This window comes from Cariama cristata, unplaced genomic scaffold, assembly GCF_000690535.1.
Source record: "Cariama cristata isolate BGI_N322 unplaced genomic scaffold, ASM69053v1 scaffold5095, whole genome shotgun sequence".
Taxonomy (NCBI): Eukaryota; Metazoa; Chordata; class Aves; order Cariamiformes; family Cariamidae; genus Cariama; species Cariama cristata.
The window spans coordinates 64,241-87,728 of NW_009618030.1; the positions used below are offsets into that span (position 1 = coordinate 64,241).

Here is a 23,488-nt window from a genome sequence, read left to right on the forward strand (position 1 = left end):
TAGACTTTAATCTTTACTTTTTCAGCTGCTGTGCAAACACTAACTGGATGTTCCTCACATCAGCCCTTGTGAGAAGTAGGAATTTGTAGCTGCCATTTCACAGAGAGAAAGCAAACATGTGGGGCTGTTCAAAGCCACGCACATATGTCAATGGCACAAACAAGAGGCAAATATAAGATTTCCCACCTCCTGCCACTGAACACGTTGTCCTGCTCTGTGCTCTCCTGCCTCAGGAAGGCTGGACTCTTTGCCCAGGAACAAACCCAACCCTAAACTAAAGCAGGCTTCCAGGTACGGGAACCACAGCTGACACAGGAACTTGTCACTCCAAGGAGCATTTAGGCCCATGCCTTACCATTAACTCTTATAATTTAGTACACACAACTGCATCAATGCACCATTTGTACTGTTCCCTGCTGAGACGGAAGGCTCTGTACTACCTAAGTACAAATTGAACACAGGCAACATAAGTCCAGCTTAAAAGGCTTTCACTAACAGCAGGGAAAAACACCATTGTTGCTTTGCTTGCCGGCTCAGCTCCCTCACCTTTAACTAGTCTATCTTTTGCTTTGCCTTCCCAAGGAGTGCTTAGGATAGGTTAGGGTTGCATATAACAGTGCACAACCTATTTACTACTACTCCAAGAGCCATGTGAAACACTTGCTTAGCAGCCAGCCATCCCTCAGTAAGAAATAGCAAGAATTTTATTTCTTCTTTCAGTCCACACTATTTGTCAAACTGTCCTTTTACTTTCCAGGCTGAGATCAAACAAGCTTTTCATTAGGCTTAAGTCTGCTAAGATCATCAGCAGGAGCTCCACATGAGAAGCTTTTATTTGTTTTTTCTTGGTTAATGCATTCTGGAACAGAATGGAAAGGAACGGAAAAAGAAAGCCCACTTTCTCTTATCATAAAATATATAGTGCCCCTGATTCTGAGTGAGATATTTTAAGTATGGTGCTTTGGAAACCTTCAGATACTTACAGCTTCAACAGCTTTCAATCCGGTCTTTATGTTGTTGACTTCCTTCTCCAGCTCTACCAGGCTGCACAGGAGACAGACACAGAGCAGATAAAACAAAAAGAGCAGTGTTACACAGGATTACAGGAACTGTGCAGCAGAAGAGACCATTGGCCCATCAAGTCTGGTATCCGGCCTCTGGCACCAGCCACGTCAGATGATTAGAAATGAGGGGAAGGGGATCTGTTAATACTCTGTGCTCCTTTTTGTATGAGATGTAAGATGAGGCAGATCCTGCTCGCCTGTGGTCATGCTGAAGACCGGGATTTTCCTGGGAAGAGGGGGGTTGCCCTCAGAACATCTGCCCTGTGAGCTGAGTCTGACCCTCCAGCAAGGAGTGTATGACACATGGCCAGCCTGCAATCATCAGCTGACACAGAAGCAAGGACCCCAGCTTTAGCACACACATTACTGGGGTCTCAGATTATCTCTACATACGATTCTTGAACCACTTAACTACTAAATCCCATTAGGAGTACATTTACATGTGATTTTTGTCTTCCTCACTGTCCAAATATTGTTTTTTCCATCTGCATTTCTACCGTATGGTAGTCCTTGCAAGACTACATTGTAACTGAGTATATAACCCTATTGTTAATGTTAATACATGCTTCCACTTCCCTAGACACAAGTGTTGTACTGAGTTTCTGCTCATCATATACAAACAAGAGTTTTTTTCTAGGACTTGTATGAAAAAAATGACTTTTCATTTCCAGGTAACTCGTTAGTACCTATTTGTGAATCAGCAGGTATCTCCTGCTGATTTGGTGAACAATACTTTACATCTCAAAAACACCACTAAAACCTTAATAAATGCCTTTAAATGTGAACCAACATTTAATTTTCACTTGCCTTTCATTAGTTGGAGTAGTTACCTATACAAAGAATCATGGCTGGGCAAATAATATGCAAAAGTATTTTTGAGCAGTGCTTTGGAAATAAAAAATGCTAGTATTTTAGGGGATGGCTTGTATATTCATTTTCCACAGACACCTACAGAAATGAAAAAAAAATAATTTAAAGTTGTGCAGAAAGTATGATGCTTTCCACATTTCTATGTGAGACCGGTTCATGCAAAAGTTTGAACAATCTTCCTGAAAAGGGCTTACTATAGACTCTGCCTTAGAGTCAAACCTTCAGTTATCCAGAAAAAATAACGTGTGACTTAGATGAACAACCATAGAATATGGTGAGTGAATTACAAACAACAACCAGTCTAGTTACAATGTCTGATTCAGAAATAAAGTAGGCATAGGCATATCTGAATAAAGCTGTCGATTTAGTTATCCACAAATGTTTTGGGATCAAAATTCTCTGTTGATGTACATCTGAATAACATCAAGGACGTGAGCAAAGGCATTTCAGACGTAAGGCGGACGATGAGTTTAGAAGACAGCAACAAAAAAAATGATGATCATTAGGTTAACAGAAATCACTGGGAACAAGCAATAGCACTGGACTTACTTGACTTTTGCTGCTTCTGGAAGATGCTGCAACTCAGACTGAATATCTAGGATATCTGGATAATTTTTTTCAAAGATCATAATTAAGTAATGCAACAGTGTAATATTCCTAAAAAAAAACAAAGAAGGGAGAAATGAGAAGGAAAATGGTGGTGAGAAGGTAAAGGATGGTAGGAGGTTTGTGATAAATCAGCGAAAAATCTTTGGGCAGGAAATGTGCTTGAATGAACAAAACAAACTATATCAGCAGTTAGCAGCTCTGTTATTGAGAGAAAAGTATCACAGACTGAAATGAATTAGCCCTTTATGAACCATCCTTCCTAAACCTCAAGCAATGATTGTGCCTTGATCTATTCTGGACACACCAGCATGCTTCCATCCATCTGTGTAGATGATGTAACAGAAAAGACAATTGTGTAACAGAGTATAATATTTGTCCCTAGATACTTCAGAGAATAAACAACTAATAGTACTAAAGTGACATTAACTCATGAGGGAGAGGGAGTTGTTCTCAGAGCCAATGTGGAAAAAAACTAAAAGTTAACTAAGAAGAGGAAAAAGTTCTTGAAGATTGAAGAAACTGCGAAGAAAACTCCTACAGTAATGAAACAGCTATACTTAGGAGTAGTGGTCAGGCTCACTACTGCAAAAGCAATGGCAGTTTAAGTAGGAGTCGATAGAAGTGAGATGTATGAGAGATGCAGGAGAAGGTTTAAGAAAATTTCTAAAGTAAATTGTGAATTTTGCATCAGTGAATTTTGCATCAGTGAATTTTGCATTTAGAGAGAACAACCAGCCATAACAGCTACTTGAGGTGGGTGTTATGCAGTTAACTGACAGACAAGACAGCAGACGGCCACTGCTTCACACAGACTAGAGCCTGGGAGTTGGGAACTGGTGAGAGAACAGAATCTGCACAGGACATTTAATATATGGAAAATCAAGCCAAGCTACATTAAGGCAAAAAAATGTTCAACACTAGCTACAGAAGTGTTAGCCTTGGAATACGGAAAGGATATTGTGGTAGTCAAAACAGAACTCTGCTAGTTCAAACTCTATTGGTAGGGATGAATTTCCTATGGCTTCTTACTGCCATTATTCATTCTGTCACAGCCTGTAGTCATTTCACCACAGCTATGGTCTCAGCAGGCCTCACAAGTCAAGGAAGGTGCGAGTTAGTAAGAACCAGTATAGGAGAACTCCAAGGAAAACCTTAGTGCTGGTGGAGCCCAGAAGTGGTATTCTCTCCCAGCTGGATTAATTTCCAGAACCAGTACGGGGATGTGGGGCAAAACATGGGTAGCACTACAAAGACCTGCAGCCCATGTCCTTAAATAGTAAGGTCCACCTTCCGAAAACCAGCTATTTTCCTTAACTGCCCTAGATACAACAAGGCTCAGTCTCTGACCTATGCCTTTTGGTTCCATTACTGATGTAGGTACAGAGCCAGTTTATGACAGTCTTGCATCAGAAACATATGCCATGTTTCACAGGAGACTTATAAAACTCTGGTCAGAGTTTTTTCTGTTTTCTTTTTTGCAAAACCATGGCCATAAAACTTTGATATAAAGGGCAAATTCCATAGAAATCCTCCTCTTCCCAAACTTATTTCAGTTATTTGTGAAATACTACATTTTGTCATCTTTGCATAGTGTTGCAGAAACACAATCCAACAACAGATGTGCATTACCCAATGAAACAGCAGAATCTGAGTGCTGTTTTAACAGCCGGTCTTAACTGCTGCAGGATCTTTTAGAGTGAAAAGCACTACTTAAATGCCAAATAAGACATTATTTTAAATGGTCGACAGAGCTAAAAACAAACCAAAACCACTTTCGTTACTATGATAAGAGATGCAGAAGCACAGTAACGAACTCATTTAAGGCCTTCTAGCCTACCTGTCTATGCTGGATTTGGTGTCTGCAATTTTGTTCAAGCTGGAGACTTTGAAGCCATAAGCACTTCCCCTTTGGCCCTTGTTCATATAATTCCCAAAGGCCAGAACTACCTCCAGGAGTTGCCTCAAACGCTTGCTTCGGATAAGTTCTCTGGATGCCAGAAGAATGGCTAGAAAAGAGAAAAAAAAAACAAAAAAACACGTTATTGCACTGTGGCTGTTTTTAACATGCTTGGGCCCATAATTTGAAGTACCCTAAAATGCCCATTTGACTATTGCCCAGCAAATGCTGCAACATGATCTGTGTGTGTACTGTCCTTCTGCACCCGTGTGCCCAGAACCAGGGCAACTGGAAGGAAGACGCACTACATCTAGCTTGTAGGATGCTCCTCTGAATCCAGGAGCAAGGCTGTTCTCCTGGACCTCACACTGTAAAAACACAGCCAGCGAGAACAGGAGGAAGGCTTGAGCTCATCTGAAAATGCAGAGTAGAATACATTCATCTCTTCTCTGCGATGCCCATGGATGTGGCACAGAAGCCACCACCCCTCTTCCTTATAAGGTACACATTCCCAGAATACCACCGTCCCAAGGCATCTATTCTAAGTGTGCCATAGAGAAGGAAGGCGCAAGGACTTGAGGGTGAGAAGGGAAGGCTGGCCTGCACAGAAAGGCCATGAAAGCTTTTGGCAGCTCAGCACAGCCTTGTAGCATGCTGTCACATCTGTCAAGTGATATTTACAGAGTAACAATCATGAGACTGACTTTATTAAGTGAATGAGTGCAAGAAGAGCGATTCATTTCTTAGCACATGACATGCCTTGGACTCACTGGCTCTACAACCACAGCACATATGTAACAGCACCTCCTTTGAAGACAAGCCTCTCTTGACCTTCCCTGCCCCTCTATCCAATTCTTAGCAAAAGTTTTAACCATACCTTCCGCTTTTGGTTTCGCTTCTGCCAGCCTCTCTGGAAACTTCTTCTTAAAGAATAATGCTTGCAGCCGCTGCTGATAGTGGTCAATCCTGCATGAGGGGTAGAGGAAAGCCAACACTGAACTGGAACTGTATTTTTGAAGCCCAGGGCCAGTATGCTGCCTACGTAATCTAATGGTTGGATGTTGAGTCCCACAAGGCCTATGCTTGGGATTACGCACATAGTTCAAACATCTAACACTACGTAATCAACCTTGTTATGAAAAAGGAGGACCTCAAGGCATGTTTTGATGACAACTGAAAAGGAGCTGGAAGAATTCCCATTACTCTCAAAATAGGAGAGTCATGGGAGATGCCAGCTGCATCTCAATTAGCAGAACAAAACATTAATCCGGATCGAGGGTATAGGGAAGTTGGAACAAGAAAGAAGGTCAGAAGATGAGGAGATGGCATACCTGAATGGAAAAAGGGATCTACATGAAATCCTGACCTCTGGCTACACTACATCTGATAGTTGGATCTGAATTCCTTTTTGTGAACAAGTTTAGGCAGAGGAGGCAGATTTCTGCTTGTCATCAGGGGACTGGTCCTTAAACGACAGCACAGAGAGTGCTTATCGTCAATAAAAAGTTTGTGTAATGAACGGAAACATTTGTAACATTTGTGGGCTTCTGGCAAACGCAGGGTATAATGCTGGCCCACAATCTCTTGCACATTCCCCCTCGATGCCAGATGATCCATTTTCAATAACAATTACAGCTGCTTCCAAGAAGCCCTCCATGCACTTTCCCATAATGTATCAAACAGACCTGCTCATTTCAAAGAGGAAACGATCCGCCCGGGCCATGCGCTCAATTTCATGTTTATGCTCCTCCAACAGGTCGGTATCACTCTTTTCAGGAACGAACTTCAGGAGCTGAAATGACAGACACAAACCAAACACCGAGATGAGAGATGCAGGGAAAAGGTGAGAGGGACAGCGAGGCACAAATAAACTCTGATGGAGAGGGAGAGGGCCCTCAGATTTCTCTGCTGCCATGGAGAAGCATTATGTTGACTCAGCCATGTGACCGTAACTTCAAAAAAGTGCAGCTGTGGCTACAAAACTGACCTCTTTTAAACTTTGCTTGCTGTTCTGTCTTTATCCCTCACTGACCCCATTAGATTAATTTTTAATTCTATGGGGAATTTCCCATTTCTAAATTCTAAAGGCCGAGTCCTACTGCAACTTACCCAAGGGGAAGTACAGAGAGAACTTTGATTCCCACAGCATTACTTGGAGTTTAGATTGGTGCAAACAAGAGCAGGATGTGTCCCACTCAGTGTGAAGTATCCATCGTGCCTATCCTAGAGTACACACAAAGCCTCATCTATCTCTCTCTTGGGTCTGCCCTACTCTGCTGAAACAATAAACAATAACCAAGCAACTGGATATGTGTCTGACACTGGCTGCTATTCATACGCTGACCTTAAAAGCTCATACTTTGACAGATTTTTGACGTATCTGGTGGTAGTTGTGCTTTAGTATTGTTATAAATATTGCCATGCACACAGCCTCAGTGCACACCCACGGAAACTGCTCACAAGGCATATCAAGAACTTTGCTTTTTACCACTTTTTACTATTTTATCCCACTCCCTAAAAATGCGATTTACAAAGGTGTGGAGCATCAGAAGCTTGCAGTGACTTCCAGAGCAGCTGTGAGCATTCAGACAACATGACAAGTAGGCCATAAATTTCCAAAATAGAAAAGCTTTTTGTACACAATTAAATGCTGTGACTGAACACAAAGAAGGAATCCCTTTTGTCAGGCAGCTCAAAATTACAACATTTTGTGCACTCCTAAGGAACTTCATCATATGCATCTTTGGTCAAAGCATCATCTTTCACCCTCTGTAAATAGAGGAAATTGGGCAATGGTGATTTAATTGTGGGTTTTTTTCCTCACAAACTATGCAGTGAACCAACGGCAGGGGACAGAAGTCCCCGACTCCCTTTCTAACCGTTCTAGTTAGAATACGAGATCCCTTCTAGTCTAACCATTGACTTACATGGCTCAGTTCATGGCATTTCCCAATGGAAAAGCTGTGGGCAGAGAAGGGAGATTAAGGAAAAGAAAAGAAAAAAGAAAAGAAGAATAACAACCATCAAAAAAAAATTAGCAGTATAAAGAAGAGATGGGAAAAATTATGGAAAAGCCATGGGTGAGAAGAAAGGACGTGAAAGGAAACCTCATACCAACTGTAATCATGCTTATTTTGCAACAAGAAGAGAAAACTGTTATGAAATCAACCTGATACAAACAGAGTTACATGAGGCAGATATATCTGACAACATTGGGAAAAATACTTTTCTCATGCTCCCATTTGCAGCTCCACTGACATGAAAGGTCCAAGTTCAGATCTGCAGACACATCAGCAGAGCCAGTATATGTAACCACTTACTTTAGGTGAAAAAAAGGCAGTGAAAGACTTAAGAATAAGATATATCTGACTGTAATCTTTCTCACCTGCTCAAGCATATCTTTTGCTAGGTCTTCTTGTTCATCCATCTTCAAGATTGCTTGTCTGATTTCTTCATTAGACAGCTTCAGCCTTTCAACAGTATCAACATTGTACCATTAGTGCAAAGCTTAAGTGACTCTGACAATTCAGAAAGTAGGGAGCACTAAAAAAGCACAAAAGAACCATGGGAAGCTCTACTATAAAGCCGCTATTTTAGAGTATTCAGTAAGATGAAAGAATCCACTCCAAAGGCAGAGATTTTATAGACCATATATTTTTATCCTCTTCAGCTAATCAAACACACATCAAAAATTAGATAGTCATTAGGAACAATCAGGTCCTCAGAGATCAAAAGTGCTTCCAGCTTCACTCGTATCAGATACCTCCCTCATCAAGTTCTTTTGCTATATTAAAACCCCTCAAATCCAGATGACTTGTAAGTGACTGTGAGCCCATGTAACAGCCTGGCTTGTGAATATTAAAGCTTCTCCCAGAATAACAAGTAATGGGACTGATCTTTCCCTTACAGATCTGAAAACAGGGTTTCTTGTAAGAAGACTGGTTCTGCCAGGTAAGTTCACTCTGTCAGCAGTCACAGCTGAGGAAGGAATTGACAGCATCTACGTATCCACGTTTCATATCCAATATGAAACAAGCTCTGAAAACCAGAGTTTATTAATATTTTCTGAGGTATTAAAATTACACTCTCCTTCCCACCTTCTCCTGTTCATCTCTGTGCAATCAGTAGGGATCATCAGTTACAACAAAACATAGAATCAATAAAAAAAAGCCTCTCAAGGTCTTCACTTGAAATCCAGGGCAGACCAGGAGGAGTCAAAATTTGTGATTATTGAGAGGTTGTTTGATAGGTTACATGAAATGAACTCAGTGGTTCTCAATGCAGATGTCAATGAAGAAATGCACAAGTGACAAATTCTACCCCACCACCCCCAACCCATGACACCCTCATCAGTCATTTCAGGAGAGTAGGGGAGGACCAAATGAACCATAAAGGAAAGGCTATCCACAAGAAAATCTTGATTTTGGGACTGAAACAGGAAAGTGGGAAAAGAAATATTTGAGGAGTGAAGTCTGCAGTCTCCATGGACATTCTACAATCAACATAATTAATTAACAGCAGAAATAGAAAATGCAAATATAAATGAGAGACAGACTGATGCATAAGGCAGAATGTTTTTGTCTTCAGTGCTAAGAAATCCCATGTTGAAATTTCACATTGCTATTGCCATTTGGATAGAATCATATTTTTGGAACTAGGTAAAAGCAAAAGAAAGAGCTTTATTTTTACAGACAGGAAATACTACTAAATCTAAGAAACTTAAAACATTTTAATATTGCCCAATATAACCAACAGCTGGAAACTAAAATATGAATCAGCAGACATTTAAAAGCTTTTAAATATTACACCTCTGAACTAATTGCTGTCACTCTGTTCCTAGCTGGTCATCGCTTCGGCTTTTGACAAGAAGGGCAAACTGCTACCAGCTAAGTAACATAAAGCTACTGACTTTCCAGAAAAGCTACGTAATTGGGCCACGCTCAGATGAGATGTAAGGATTAGAAGTTTTACAATGAAAAGGCTGGAAACTTTTTACTTTAGGTCATCAGTTTGACTCGAGATCAAAACAACAAACTTCAGTATGTGGGATTCTGCATAAAGCTCTACAGTCTCAATCAGAAAACTGAAGGGTTTCTTTTGGATTTAATAATCATGAATTGTAAAGTCCATGGTTGTGTGACCCTGAACTGATCAAACTCTGTGACCATGAGGGCTGAGAAGCATATTGGTGGGTGTGGGACTGGCTCCTAGCAGACACCTACACACATGCCTAGACAATTTGGTGCTGGCAGTTTTTGAACTGCTATATTTTGTTGGTTATTTTCCCTTTAGAGAGCACCTTTACATTTTCCAGAATCTCGAGTCCGCGGATTAGCTGTGTCTTGTAACACAGGCACACAGCCTGTCAGAGGGGATGCAGTAAGCCAACCCATGAACGCCAGGATGGGTTTTTTTGTTGTTGATGTTACTTTCACTGAGGATAAAAAGAATGAGGGAGAGTTTCATGTTTTTTCCATGCAAATAACTCAAGCACTTACTGCACTGACCACCCCATTGCACAGTGCAAGTACCTCTGTGTGTGTGTGGGGATGCAGTAAACAGAACCAAATTGACAGATTTGAGGTACGTCAACACAACAGAAGGTGTGGCACCTATTATTGCTGGTCTTGCTCTTCTGTCCAGGAGTCTGAGGACTTCAGACTCCAAGCTCCTCTCTTTGCTGCCGTTCATCAGCACTAAACACACTTGGAAACTACTTCTGTTCAAAAACAATTGAGACCCCCAAGGACAGACAGTTTCACAAACACTTTGATTTCTTGGATGATTCTGTGCCCTGCTATCAACAGAAAAACATCTGTCTTGAATGGTTAAGCCCACAGTAGAAAGAAGCCGAAAACTTGCCAGCCTCCTGCCGAGAAGCAGTTTCCCTTAGTCACCTACAGGCCTGTAATGGGGTCACCATGACTGCAGGTGTGCATCCTAGATTATTACCAACCCAATTACAAGTACAGAAGGATTTACAGCAAAACAATCTTACTCTTCCAAAGTGGACTTGTTCTTCTTCTGGAGCAGGACGTATTTCAAGAGCTTTAAGCATCAACAGAACAATACAGGGATCTTCCCACTTAAAAACTGGCTGAATAACTGGCCAAAGAATTGTTAATCAAGTGATTCTTGTATTTTCAAAACTCATGCCCAGCCATGCAGTAGATCTGAAAGATGGCCAGCAGTAATGTAAAACAGATGTGCTGCTTTTAAACAGAAACAGGTGAACTGATTAAAGAGGAACCTAAAGCAGATGCGTAAAATCTTTCCATTTAGAACTGAATAGAGGCATCCCTCAGAGCTTAAAACTCATATGGGACAGACAGCAAATTAAAGTGGAATTATGGCCCAAAAATTTACACTACAGAAATTACATTTCAGTATCTATTGGAAAGTCTGCAATGACTTTCTTACAAGCTTTGCAGATCCAGGCACTCTTCCTCCAGCTGCTGGAGACAACTGAATTCAGAACAGCATACAATTCAAGCTGTATTCCCTCTGCCTTATACTTCACCAAATCACGGATCCTGGCGTCAGAACTCAGGAAGTAAATGTGACCAGAAGAAAACACAGTGCCCCTTTCCTCAGTTGCAGCACATTCATTCATAATGCAGATATTGACTGTTTTTGTTCCAACAGCAGGCTGACACTGGTCAGATGAGGAAGGAAAAGGATCTTTACTGAGAATACTCCCTCCTTCCCTCACTCGTACATCTGGTGGCAGCATATGGAAGTCCAACTGCCTGAGTCATCTTCAAGCAATGTTAAAGCTCAACAAGTACCAAATAACTTCTGATATGGTACTTAGCCTGCCTCCCCCTATCCCCTCCGGCTTCATAAATAATCTCTATTGACTCTGCAGAGTAATTCATCACTAATCTCCCCAGGACACCTCGGCTGATTTAACACCAGCTTCACTTGCAGACATCAAGTGGTTTATTGTTTCGTCCTCTTGGAGAAGGCCGGCAGCCTGACTCTGAACATGCCTGGGAGACATGTTGCAGTTTTACATCAACTTCCCTTACAGACGTCCAGTGCTCGCTCATTTTCCTTCCTTAAATATACCCATTGATTTCACTCACAGTAACCTCCCCCTTCATTCCTCCCTCCCATGGATCAAAGGAGAATACTTGTTGCTCCTTAATGATCTCCCCCTCAGAGGAAAAAGTGAGTTACTTCATGGGCTTGTTCCTTGGATCTTGCTTAGCTTTTGAGAAAGAAGCATGCTTGCCTACTACCAGAGAACCCGGATTTTCATTGCAGCTACATTAAGCTCCCATACCACAGGGACTGCAATCCCACTCTTCCTTTTATCTTGGAGAAGGGGACCGATTATCATGTATCAAGGCCATTTTCTACTTCAAACTGAACCGAACCACAGTGCTTCCAAAAGCTGCCAACAGTAGTAGCTGTGACAGTGAGATGCACTGGCTGATACTTAGCTGTATCCTAAGGCCAGTTTGCATAGCTCACTCAAATCTTAGTTTTAACTCATTGCAGAGTTCTCCATCTCCACAACTCATTTCACACAGGCTACTAGTCAATTCACTCTCAAACTTTGTGACTGGGACATAAGCCTTCTCTAACCCCTGAGCTCTCCTAAGGCTCTGTACAACTACCAAGCTGCAGGCTGTTAAATATCTATGTTTTGGGAATACTCATTGTCACTACCCCATGAAGGCAGGAAAAGGAGATATTTCCCAGCTCTCAGAAGAATCATTCAGAAGCCAGGCTGGTCTAACTGCACGTTCACTCAGAAGACAGAAAGATGCAGCCACTCTTTTCACATCCTCTTATCTCAGCTGCCAACTCATCTTGTCATTGAAGAAGACACTGCCTTAACATTTTGGGGATGATAGTCAAGACATTTTACCAGGTACATCTTACACCATTATATCAACACGTTGGGAAAAAATCCACCAGTGCCTTTTCAGGACTTCACTGTGAAAGTATTCTGCCAAGTGGATAAAGAAACAGGCTTTTCTTTTCTTTTATTTTCTTTTCTTTTCCTCCTTCAGCAAAACTCATGAGTGACCAAGCTACTTTGCATCCAAACACTCTCAATTTCCTACCAAGAAGGAATAGGGGATGGTTGTCTTTCTGAGCCAAGAAAAAGCAGGGGCAAACTTGGGAATCCTCAAATTACAGTAACATACTGATAAAGCAGTGGTTCATCTTTTATCACAACCCTAGGTACTAGTTCCTAGTTGTGATCCAAGATAGGATGGCACCGACTGACATGTTCAGCTTAACCTTGGGGTTTATCATACTCAGAATAGCAGGTGAAGACGCTTATTGTAGACCTTAACTTAAAAACAGAAAATCTCTCCAGGAACACAGGAGGCACTGTTTATTGCCTAGTGTTTTTCGAGACAGCACACTGAGGAACTGAACTGCTGAGTCCAAAGAGCTGTTTCTGTATCAAGATATGATCTGTACCACAAAATATCATACTGCTTGGAATCTACCTTGAAACAGGGATGAACACTGTATTGTCACATGACAGAAAGGCACACAGAATTGGGGACACAGCAGAGCAGTACATGGAGACTGGCACTGGCTGAATAGCTTGTCCTCTTAATGTCTGAACTGGAAGGGTTTAGAAGCACTGAGGAGGCACAGCTATGTGAGAGAAATACTCGGTCTCTTTAGTATTCTGGTTGGAAATGCTGCACAAGTTCCTTTTCTTCTCCCTTATTGATATGTGTTTGAATTGACAATCATGAAAGCCACAAACATTTGGTAAAGCTGCTTGCTAGCATCTATCTACTGTCATACTCACATTTAAAACTATTTTTGTGTAGTCAGATTCTGCCTTCCGCTACTACTGGTTTTATGACATTTTGCTAGCATTCCCACTGTTTCCAGCCTCTTGAGAGCGTTATTGCTGGCTAGCTGGGCCATAGGAATAACAAACACATCTCAGAAGAACACTGACATAATGATTTTGCTGGAATTCATGCAAAATAACTTGCAAAAAGAAGTTCCATAAGTATACATTCAGCCTTCTGTGCAATGTGTCTCATAGAACTGGACCTCTCCAGAGCATTTCACAGAGCAAGACAGTAAGAGATACATGTCTTAGGCATGTTCTGCAAGAATATTTAAAGATATGGTACAACAAAAACACCAGAGTAGCAAAAATACTACCCGTTACTTAAGTAATGGAGGCAGGGAGAAGCCATACTGGTGAGAGAGGTCACAGAAATTTCCAGCTGCTAGGTGAAAGCAGGGAAACACAGGGGTCTGGGATGACTCTTCCAGACCACACAAGTCTGACAGTAAATCTCCAGCCTGGTGGAAACTGAAGACATCAGGAAATTCATGAGGGATAGCAGATTTCCAGTGTGACAGAAATAACCGTATGTTGGAAACACCATTAAGAAGGCCAGATTTGAAGCTGGTGGGCGCCCAGACTCACCACAGACAGATGGTTCCATGTCATGGTTGAATTATGGCCTACTGGAAATACTGTGAGATAAACTGATCTTGTGCCTATTCAAACCTTTACAGTTGGCCTATGGGACAAAACTTGGTTTTGCATCCATTAGACTCCATTAAACAAGGACAATTACATCCTTCCAGTGCAGGAAAACTGAAAGATGCTGCTATCAAGTAGTTGAAATAGAGCTTTTTAAATGAAAATAAAGCTTGTTTTAATGAAAATAGAGATGAGAATGGGGAGGAAGGCTTATGAATCTGTTAACTGGCAGCAAAAGTCAACTAGCAATTCAATTTTCATCTCTTTTCAGTCTACAATGCTCCAGTACCTCTGCAAAAGAAAGCAAGAGACATCTATTTCTCACTCTAGCTAGGTTTTGGCTTGTTGGACCATATGAAATATGAGCTCTGCCTGACCCCTTCTAACACAGTGTTAGTAAAACAAAAACATTTGAGTAGTGGAGGGAAAGAAAACCCAACCCATGCAGCTATTTTACTTTAAAGGACATGACAGTTTAGTGTAAACAAAGGGGGAATAAACTACAGGGATATATGCACAGTAAGAGTCAATTGGAAACAGCTGTTGGCAGATACTGTGGCAACCTGAAAGCTGGGGCTGCAGCTCAGGGTTGCACAAACTCTCTTTGTTTGTCACCAGTTTTAAATCCCCTCTCATTGCACGTGTGTGCACACCCACAAGAACACATGTGTAAGGTGCGCTTCAGGAGCAGCAAGGGCATGGCAGTAGCCAGGGATGATTCGGTTGGGAGTGTCTCTCCTTCAGGGTCTAACCTGAAGTGGGGTAATGAAAAAAACTGCAAAGGGGTCATAAAAGCTTTTCAATTATTGTCTGCAGCCAATCCTCCCAAGTGCTGTCTTTAATAATAGAACCATATAAGCACAAAGAGCGGAAAAAGGCATGAATGTAGAGGTGCCATTTTAGTTCCCAAAGGTTTTTGCTTTTCTAGTTGCACTTAAAAGGAAAGTTTGGGGAAGAATAGCAATCTTGGGCCAAGCTGTTAAGATATTTCTGATATCCTGGGTGGAACACTACCTGTTACAAACATTAAATGATCTAAGCCAGTGAGAGCCCTGGTGACTGGTGTTTCCCATAACACAACACAGCAAAGTTAACAGGGCACAACGCAAACTAGCAGGATCCTTAGCGACAGCGAGCTCAGTCTCCAAATCTCTTTCGTCCACATTTGGGCTCCTAACAATAAGACCAGGATATTTCCTAGTGGAGATGTTGACAGTCACAAAACACAGCTTTTCACCTCTGGTTTGAGTCCAGACTAGCAATGTGAGGTGGACTGGCTTCATGGCACACCTGGAGCAAACACACGCTGAAGTGCAGGGTTCATGATTCAATGCCACTTTGCTGGAGGCAGCAGAAGGGAAGAGAGACCACAGAGACTGTCCTTTCTCTCTTTCACTGTTTAGAGAGGATTCCTCTCAGGTAAGAATATGCCAGACTTGCACAGCAGAAGAGGTGAATGGTGAAAAACATATACTGCTGCCATCCACACTGCTTTTGTTTTGGAGACAGAAGATTTTTACAAATAAATATCTAGTGTCATACCAAGTCATGGACTGCCTTCCTGGACCCTCCTCAGCCCAATCACCTGCACACATTATGTTACCACTTCTAGAAAATGTTCCATCTGCTTACATGAGTTAATCTGAACCACCCCAGACACAATTTAGCAGGTCTGTCAAACAGCATGAAAATCCTGTTGCCCCTGTGCCTCCCTATTCCTCTGCCCCAGCCTGCAGTCAGCTGCCAACACCAGCAAAGACATGTGTTGGCAACTGCTGCAGAGAGAGAAATGTAAGCCTTCGCTCATTGCTGGTTTGGATGGTGGGGGTCCTGCTGACATGCAGGCTAATGCCACATAAGTAACATAATGAGAGCCTCCGTGGGTTTCACTAAGCAATGGAAAGAACTCACTCCAGTCCTGGTGGTCTGGCTGCAACTTTGCTTTTAACTGTTAGCTTGCTAGAGCAGACAAGCAATTACATCCATATGAACCCACATTTTCTACTGATCCATGAAACAGTTTTATTGCTGTCCTGGTTTCGGCTGGGATATAATTAATTTTCTAGAGAATTGCTCAGTACTGCCACAGCTTTCCCAGGTCCTGTCTCCAGCCCTGTTGTCCCTCCTCTGGTAGAAAAGGCAATTTTCTCAGGTGGAGCAATGTCTGCACAAATTTGGTATTTAGTGACAGACATCCAGCCCAGTACTCATGTCGGTTGAAAGACACAAAAAGAATATAGAGGGCCCTGATATCACAACACTTGAAGGCATTAGTCACTGCGGGAGCACTCAAAGGCAACTCTTGGCTTCCAAAACCTAATTTAAAAATACAAAACCTCATTCTTGAATACGTCTTCTTGCATTTACCGCTTTTCTCATCAACGGTTAAAAATGACAAAGATGAATATCACTCTCAGCTCTGCTGTATTCCAGGGAGATGTTCAGAGCAACATTTGAAAAGAAACATACAGAACAGAGACAGGTGACATACACAGAGCATGGGGGACACATCACTTGGAGTGAAGTGCAAGCACTGCCAAAAAGCTGCTTTCATCTACCTATAAGTACCAATACTTTTCTGGTGATGAGTCTTCAGATACATCCTGGTGTCTATCTGTTTAATGGACAAAATGTGTGTGAGCATATGCTTATTAAGTGACCTAACATTTCAGAGAGACATGTGCTTTTGTGACACTGTAACAGAGGTCTCTCTGAAGCTCTGCGGGTATTAGACAGCAGGTCTAGCTGGGAAAAGAAATATGTCCATTTGTTTTATTCCACCCCCTCTTGCCTCTACATTGACCATGGCATACCCTGTGAGCTAAGGCTTAGCACACTTACTTGGAAAGGAGAATGACACAATTCTGGGCCCTTCGGCCATCAATCACAGAGAGCTCTTTCACCTTTCGTGTGGAGAGGTAAAGGTCTTCTGTTGAACCCATCTCTTTCTGCGTATAATTCAAAAGGGAGGGAAAACAATCAGTATTATGTTTCTCACCCAAGACAGACTTAGCTGAGTCTAATGAACAAAACCCATCCCAGCCTGGGAAGATTCACCCACATGGTGAGAAAAGGAGACAAGAATGGCAGAAAATGTGTAGGTAGATACTGTATTTCTAGATGGACAGAAGTCATTCATCAGCACCTATGAGATCATCTTTGACTACAAATGCTGGACCTGATTCTGACCTGTTGGACTCACTCTATCAACAGTTATATTATTATGCTAATGTGCAAAACTGGCATGACAGGAAAATTGGGCACCTTATGGTAAAGCCCACTGGTGTCACAGCGTATCGTTCAGCAGATACCTCCTGCAAGGCTTACACAGAATGCTTGACAGGCTGCAGCACAATCAGGAAAAACACTTCCATCACCTCTTAAGGCTGATATTGGACTAGTCAAATCCGTATTATATGAAAGACGCAAACAGTAGTGGCAAGATGGTGTTTATCTTACCAAATGTATCTTACTAAATGGTCAACTTCTACATCTGAATTAGCCTCTCTTTTTTAAATTAATTAATACCTTTAATAGTACAGAAACCACCCTTTTTCAAAGTTCTCTGTACATCCCCATTGCCAAACTCCTCACCTAAAAAACCTGGAAAATCCCTATCCAAAATGTTTGTCATAGCACACAGAGAGAAACTATTTGCAAACCCAGTCTGACCATCCAGAAGTCTCTGTCTCCTGCTTATGCACCAGAGTCATGGGATTTGTTTCGCTTCTAGAAATTGTTTTTTTGTAGTTACTCTGAGTACCTTTCAATACCATTCCTTAAAGGGAAGTACAGGTAGTGATAAAAGGTGTTAATCCTGGATAATAGCACTCTTGTTACCGACAGAGAAGAAGGAACTGGAAACAGGACAGTTTTTATTTTCGCAGCTAACTGCTTCTGGAACCTCTTCAAAAATGCCTTTCCATGATAACCATATTGTCATGCCTTGAGATTTTGAGATTTACCAGTATAATGTAGCTCTGAATGCCCCCATCAAATTAGAAATGGGACTTCTTTGCTAGGACATAACAGCAAACACGCAGAGTTAGATCAAAAGGTTCATCTACCCCAGTATCCTGCCCCTGAGAGTGGTCAACAGCAGATACCCAGGGAAAGGTGTAAGATCATAGCATGCGGTGGTGCTTCCCAGAATTCACTCCCAGGACTCAAGGTTCTGCAGCTCAAGGCTTACTTATATCAGCATGACTAATCCAGTCAAAGAGATTCTGACACCCAAGTATTTGAAAGTTAAATGTACATCATAGATTCATATTACTAGTTGTCATTTGAGTTCTTGGTACAATCGGCTACAGTGAGACTCTGTTGCTTCTGGGTATACAAAGGATTCATACAACCACATCCAAATGTGCTGCAGTGAGCCACCACCAATGCTAAGTGGTATTTGTAAGCAGGTACAATGCATCAGCTGAAGAGATGAACACAATGGTTCTGTGGGACGTGCCCAAAGTGTCTAGCTTGGCAGAAAAAAATTGCAACATTACTTGATACACCAAATAGTGTTTCCAAAAAAGGAAAAATTAGGCACTGGGTAAGCTTAATATTTCGGAGACAATAACTAACAATACAAAAAGCAAGGCATCCCCAGTATAATCTGCCATGTAGAGATGTCAAAATTTTCCTGAGCTTCCTCAGTTTGTGGGGAGGAAGACAGGGGAATGGGAAGATAGGTAGCTGTTGAAGGTAAGAAAGGCACTTGATGGTCAGTGCTATTGGTTTAAAAGCTTCACTGTCCCTCACTACTTAATGTTTGCAGGTAAGGACACCTGGTTAATGTTAACCAGTACTCGTCCCAAGGAAAAACCCAAATTGTTTCAGGGTTTGGCTGTGTATGGGGGGTGGGGGTTTAGACGGCTTCCCTTAAAGCTACGCAGCAGAGATTGGTATAATAGTCCTCAGGCCATTTCCAATTCCCCAGCCCACAAGGTTCAACATAAATGAATAACCTGAACTATTCAGACGTGGCCCACTCCTTGGTCATAAGGAGTGGGCTAGTCTCATCTAAAAATATATTTTTTTCAACTCATACTGAGGAGAGAGATATTTATAGATACTTGGAGTTGTGTATAAGCAAAAGCAGATGAAGCCTCAGGTTTTACTGAAGCCAGATTGGAAGCTTAGCTGAAGGAAAACAGATTGCATATGGGCTATCTGCATTTTCCTAGACACAGAAGAAGAGGAGCAAGGGGGCAGTAGTGACTAGCTTTTGTGAGACAGGCCAAGCACACAAAGCAGGAGTAGTTGGGGCTGTTGTCAACCTGACACACAAGATTCCTAAGCTTTATCCCGTCATTCTTTACCAGCTTTCTATCTGGGAAAACATCATGTTATGTTCTTCAAAGAGTATTTCACATTTGAGATTTTAATTGCAAATTCAAAAATCAACTAAGATTTCAGTACTGGAATGACTAGACAGGTGGAATGTATTCACCGCATTGCTGCCCTGTTTCAAATACACTTTGATTTTGGTTAGCTGCAGACTTTGTGGTCTGGTACCACGGCAGCACCCTAGGTTCTAGTAATTATCAGTACTTTAGGGAACTACTTCTACCACATTAACTTCTATCATGGTTCATGCTGCCATGATGAAAGCTAGTAAATGGCCCAGAGCCATGTATTAGCCTTACCCTGTGGCAGAGGCCCTGACTAGACTTTCCAAATACAGTTCCCTGAGCGCTCATGGTGAGGACTACTTTCTTCTGAAGCCACCAGAGACACTTGTGATGACATCTGAACAACCCTCTTCTGAGAGCATTGCTCTTCCCAAAAGTGTTGCCAAGAATTTTGCTTAAGATGATGAAGAAATTGAGAGGTAGCCAGTTGGAAGGCATGTGGGCAGTCTAATATCTCTACTTCATCTAAACACCATTTCGGTCTTTTGGGGAACTTTCTGAGGGTTTCAGCAGTCTGAAATGAAGCAGGCTTTCCTCCAGCCTAGCCTTTCTGCTCCTCAGCTGGCACAAATCCTTCTGCCCAACTAAAGTGCATTCCAGTTCTACAGAAAGAAAGATTTTCTTTATCAGAAAGTCTGTGGCTATTGAATACACCTGGAGACTTCGGTACTGTCCAAAGCAGATGGACCACAGATGGGAGCAGTGGGAGTGAAGGCTCCCTGAGAGCCTCTTTTGTTCTGCACTAGAGACACTATGACTATAGTTCAGGAAGAGTTCACATTCTAATTTGTCCCTTGTCTTTTTCCTCAGGATCATCAAAAAGGGGACTACAGACACCAGAAGAAACCACAGTGAGGTTATAGCTAAGTGAAAGAACAGGAATTACTTCCTATTGCAGAGCTAATACAACTAAAGCAATTTTTCATACCACCTTCTCCGCCCAGAAAGCAGAGGTGCAAGGGCATATGCAAGAGTAGCGTGAGATGAGTCATGACCCCACAACAGCATGGTGCAGGACTTCACCTTCCCACACACTGCAAGAGGACCAGAAGGCAGACAATGATACTCACCTGCTTACAGGAGGAGGGGTTAGTTAGCAGGTCCTATGCAGGCAGCAGCCGCAAATAACGAAGAAGGAAACATGCCAAAAATTAGTCACAGAGAAAGATATCAAGTTTAACAAGGCAGCTAAATGTAGACACACACAATTTTCTAGGAGAATAGAATGCTTAGTAAGTAATACTGGTCCAGATGGTTGAAAGGTATTTCAGCATTTCTTTGCATATTTTAAACCAGCAGATGTTGGGGAACTAAGAGTTCTAGGTCTTTTCTGAAAAGAATAAATTCATTCTCCAAAGCATAAATCTCTTAGGTCTTGAAATATTAACTAGGATAATGCTTAAATACCTTCTCAAATCTAGTCCAGAGCCTTACTGAAAGAACTGCCAAGGTTAGAACTTGAGAGTCAGTTCTCCTCTCCTGATGCACAGGCACAGTTTGCCATTGTTAGTAATAACTGGTTTCAGTGGCACGTTGTACCTTTTAACAACTTACAGTCAAGTATTTTGAAAGCACTCTGTAACCAGCAAAGAAGTCCTACAGCACTACTGGGTGACAGACAGCAACTAATTCACAACATATTCCATACTCCAGGAAAACCCCAGATATACTGAATCAAAAGGTCAATATTACACAGTAAGATTGGAGCAAGGTCAAAAGACAACTGTAAGAATTCTTGGTCCAGCATTCTGTACACTGGGCAAAATTCTGCTTTCCCCCATAGCCATCAAAAACAATACACTGGGCTGGAGAGAGGAGAAGAGACCCTTTGTCACTAAAAAAATGAAGAAAGAAAGAAAAGCTGTTTAATGTAAATGAAACTGGAAAAAACATGAAGATCGTGTTAATAAGAGCAAAGAAAGAAATGTCTTTATCTGTACTCATTCAACATTTCAGATGCAAAAGAGAAGGGCTTTGCATTGACATTTTTCTTTACAGACATTTGGATGAAGTTTAAAAGTCACAAACCCAGGGTAAACACATACTTGGCCAGAGTGGAGTATTTCCAAAAATAAAAGAGGAGAAAAGACTAAGTGTGAATCAACTGGAAAAGTTCTCATAAGCTTTTGATTCAGAAGCAGTTTTGGTCTCCTGGTCTTTAAAAAGAAAAGATGAAAACTGGTGAGGATTTGTTGATTGGAATCCAGTTCATATTGGAGTGAATATCGATGAAAAAGAAAGTATCACGTAAAGTAATAACAATGGAATATTTAAGGGGAAAAAAAAACAACACCAAAACCCTCAAGGAAAGCTGGAAGGGCAGCAACACGCACCTAACTTCACAAAAATACAACTAGCTTACATAAGTGATACTCCAGTGTCTGGAGTCACTGTCATAAAGTATGTTTAATGAGAATGGAAGAGAACTGTTCTGAGACCCATGGAGGTCACTCTGAGATGATGGCTCCATTCCAGTGGGCAGGGGTAAGGGTCAGGTTAGTTTACGGTTGAACAGGCCACACTGCTTTTCAGTGATTGGTAACATAGCCATAAATATTATGATTCTAACTGAAAGTCACCAGACCAGGACAGCTTTGGCTTTGGATTTTGGGGCCCAAAGGAAGCAAGGCTTTCCAAGGTCATTTCAGTGAGGAAGCTGCAATGTATGCACCTGAAACTTTGGAATGGCACCTTGGTACTGTAATGACGGCTCATATGCACAGATGACAGTCTGACTACTTGCAGGACAAATGGGAGCTCACCACCATAGCTAAGCTGTTGGCACAGGGTCTAAATTCAATCTTGTAACAGCACTGAAGTTTCAGGTGCCTTTCTTTCCCCTCTATGAACTAAGCTCTTGTTTCAGAGAATGGGATTCACAGAGAGGGACTCACTGAAACAGCAACAGCTATTAGCAGGAGCAGAATGAGAAATGAAATCTCATTGTGCAATGGGTAAAATCACATTCTCCACAGTTCAAGTTGGGGTGCTTATCTATGTGGCTGTGAGCTAGTAAATCAGAAGTGTTATTTATTATGTTTACTGCATTAGATAGAAAAATGAGAGAGAGAGAGAAGGGAACAGATGGAATGTCCAAAGACAAGGGGTTTGTTTGTTAATTTTAAGGTACTGAATAAGTTAACGAAGTAGTCATCATCATTGTAAGGCTTAATCATAAAGGATGCTTATAGCAATCACGTCTGTGTCTTTTCCTAAAACTTCAGAGCAATGATCCAATTCTGCAGAGTACAAAAGATTGAATTTCTCCAAACATATTCCAAAAGCAAAGAAAAGCTGGGGGAGTTCAGGGACTGCAAGTACAATCCCTCTCCTGCTAAATCTCATTCAGCGGAGATAGACAGATTTAAGGTGACTTGCTTTCCAAGAAAAAGAGGAGGGAAAAAAGACATTCTAATAAATGACCGCTTTTAAAGTATGCTGTTTGTGTTACAATCTGTAAGTCAGACAGTTTCTGTCACCTAGCCAGTTGGGTCAGTTGGTTGTTTAAGAAAAAATAGACAGAGCAAAAGACAGCTAATTCAGTCACCTTGCTTAGTACTCAGGCAACTACAGACTTTTTCTCTGAATGAACGGGAGAAATAGACAGATCAATATCAATGTAAAACTCGGGAGCTTTTGGAAGCCAGTGGCTGCTGAGATCAAATAGAGCATTACCTGTTGGGAGCTGTTGTCTCTGAGAGCTGCCCATTAGTATGAAGCATGTTGATAATAGAAGGTTATACTCTGCCCTATATGTCTTCCCCACTTCTTTTGGTCTTGTGATTTTTTGAACAGTGGCAGAACAGCAAATGACGCAGTCTAAGTGCAGGTGGACAAGGGCCTAGATTACTAGCATGTGTTCTTTCCTCCTCCAGAAATTCAAGGAAGACAAGGTGTGGAAGAGTTCACCCCTACCTGGTGTCTCTGATATGCGGAGAACATCTTTTCAAAATCTTCTAGATCCAGCACCTTGAATGCCTTTAAATCATCAATCTCATTCCAGATTGTGCCATGGATCCTCTCCTGAAAGAAAAAGTAGTATTTTAATGAGATAGCAAAAGCTTTTAGCTAAGAACATCCAATCCCTTTTGGACAGATCATTCCCTCCTTCTCACCGACCATATTCCTATGTACTACTGCTGTCATTTTA

The 23,488-nt window shown here is 41.7% G+C and overlaps 1 protein-coding gene across 1 annotated transcript in view; it reads right to left on the reverse strand.

The window, feature by feature from the left end:
• Positions 1–23,488, reverse strand: part of DAAM2 (dishevelled associated activator of morphogenesis 2) — a 179,171-nt gene that overhangs the window by 14,226 nt on the left and 141,457 nt on the right. The window contains exons 15-22 of the mRNA XM_009700695.1: positions 23,254–23,361; positions 16,769–16,875; positions 7,826–7,910; positions 6,126–6,232; positions 5,318–5,406; positions 4,381–4,549; positions 2,484–2,591; positions 984–1,044 (exon numbers count right to left, since the gene is read on the reverse strand). Of these exons, the coding sequence (XP_009698997.1) occupies positions 984–1,044; positions 2,484–2,591; positions 4,381–4,549; positions 5,318–5,406; positions 6,126–6,232; positions 7,826–7,910; positions 16,769–16,875; positions 23,254–23,361 (834 nt within the window). The remainder of the gene's footprint in view (positions 1–983; positions 1,045–2,483; positions 2,592–4,380; positions 4,550–5,317; positions 5,407–6,125; positions 6,233–7,825; positions 7,911–16,768; positions 16,876–23,253; positions 23,362–23,488) is intronic.